Raw genomic sequence first — 1,362 nt, 5'->3', positions numbered from 1 at the left:
TTTCTTTCCTTCCTTCTTTCCTTCTTTCTTTCTTTCTTTCTTTCTTTCTTTCTTTCTTTCTTTCTTTCTTTCTTTCTTTCTTTCCTTCCTTCCTTCCTTCCTTCCTTCCTTCCTCCCTTCCTCCCTCCCTTCCTTCCTTCCTTCCTTCCCTCCCTCTCTCTTCTCTCTCTTCTCTTCTCTTTTCTTTTCCTCTTCCTCCTCCTCCTCCTTTTAGATTCTAAGTGAACCACAATGCATACCTAGGGTTCAGAATGACTGGATAATCGGTGGCTCCCAGAAGCTGGTCCCTGGAAGCTTGTCTAAGATGTTCCTTCTCAAGTGGTGCTCCAGGGCTTCGGGGTTGAATCCAGCAAATCTGTGGCCTAATGACACCAGAGCTACAGTGTAAGAGCCACCGGGCCAAGACAGAACTCTAGGGCCATCAGACAAGAATGTCAGAGAAGGGAGGCATCCCCGTCCCTGTGGCTGGTGTGTGCTGACCGGTTGTGGTGCTGGAAGGAAAGGATCTTCCCCAGCCCCTGTGACACTTGCTTCCTCCTTGTCAGAGACTGACAGAAGAAATCCTGCGGCGAGAGCAGGACCAGGCCACGGTGTCCCGCCTCACCGGGGACCTGCAGGAGGCCCTCCAGGTGAGCACTTGTACTTTAGCTTCTCCGTTATCCCACCAGCCTCCCTTCCTCTTCCAGCCCCTGATCCCCCAGGTCCAGTCTCTGTAAGTGACTTTCCCTCCTGTTCAGGACTATGAGCTGCAAGCAGATACCTACCGCTGCTCCTTAGAGCCCTCCTTGGCAGTGTCCGCCCCTAAGAGACTCAGAGTGATTTCCCTGCAGGAGAACATCCGGGCTCAGGTGAGGCTGGTCCTGGCAGGGTTGAGCATCTCCTGGCACCGGCCCTACAGCTCCTCAGGCTGGAGCTGACTCTGCTGTCCCTCTCCCCGCTTTGTTCCCCAGGAGAAGAACCTTGCTAAGGCTTACGCTGAGGTCGCCGCAGCCGAGCAGCAGCGGCTGCGCCAGCTGGAGTTTGCTAAAAAGATGCTCAAGAAGGTAAAAAGATGGTGGCCACCCTGTGACGACAGCAGACAACTTGGTGGACCCAGATGTCACCCTTCTCCCCTGCAGCCTTAGCCTCATGCCTGGGCCTGGGCATGAAGATTTTCTCTAGAAGCTCATGCAGGCCTATTCCAGGCAGGCTCTGGGGGTGTCCTCCAGTCTTTCCTTAGCCATAAGCAGTCCTCTGGTAGGGACAAGAGAGCTTTCGAGAGCCAAGAAATGCTCCATAGTCCTCAGCCTTAAGACCAGTCACGTTGAGCCTGGCAGTGGTGGCGCACGCCTTTAATCCCAGCACTTGGGAGGCAGAGGCAGG

At 54.5% G+C, this 1,362-nt stretch overlaps 1 protein-coding gene across 1 annotated transcript in view; it reads left to right on the top strand.

The window, feature by feature from the left end:
• Evpl (envoplakin) overlaps window positions 1-1,362 on the top strand; it is a 17,436-nt gene that overhangs the window by 12,026 nt on the left and 4,048 nt on the right. The window contains exons 19-21 of the mRNA XM_021213365.2: window positions 546-629; window positions 738-848; window positions 951-1,043. Coding sequence (XP_021069024.1) covers window positions 546-629; window positions 738-848; window positions 951-1,043 — 288 coding nt within the window. The remainder of the gene's footprint in view (window positions 1-545; window positions 630-737; window positions 849-950; window positions 1,044-1,362) is intronic.

Source organism: Mus pahari, chromosome 14 (assembly GCF_900095145.1).
Source record: "Mus pahari chromosome 14, PAHARI_EIJ_v1.1, whole genome shotgun sequence".
NCBI classification, from domain to species: domain Eukaryota; kingdom Metazoa; phylum Chordata; class Mammalia; order Rodentia; family Muridae; genus Mus; species Mus pahari.
Note: the sequence above shows the minus strand (reverse complement) of the source record. Positions and strands in the feature narration are given on the sequence as shown.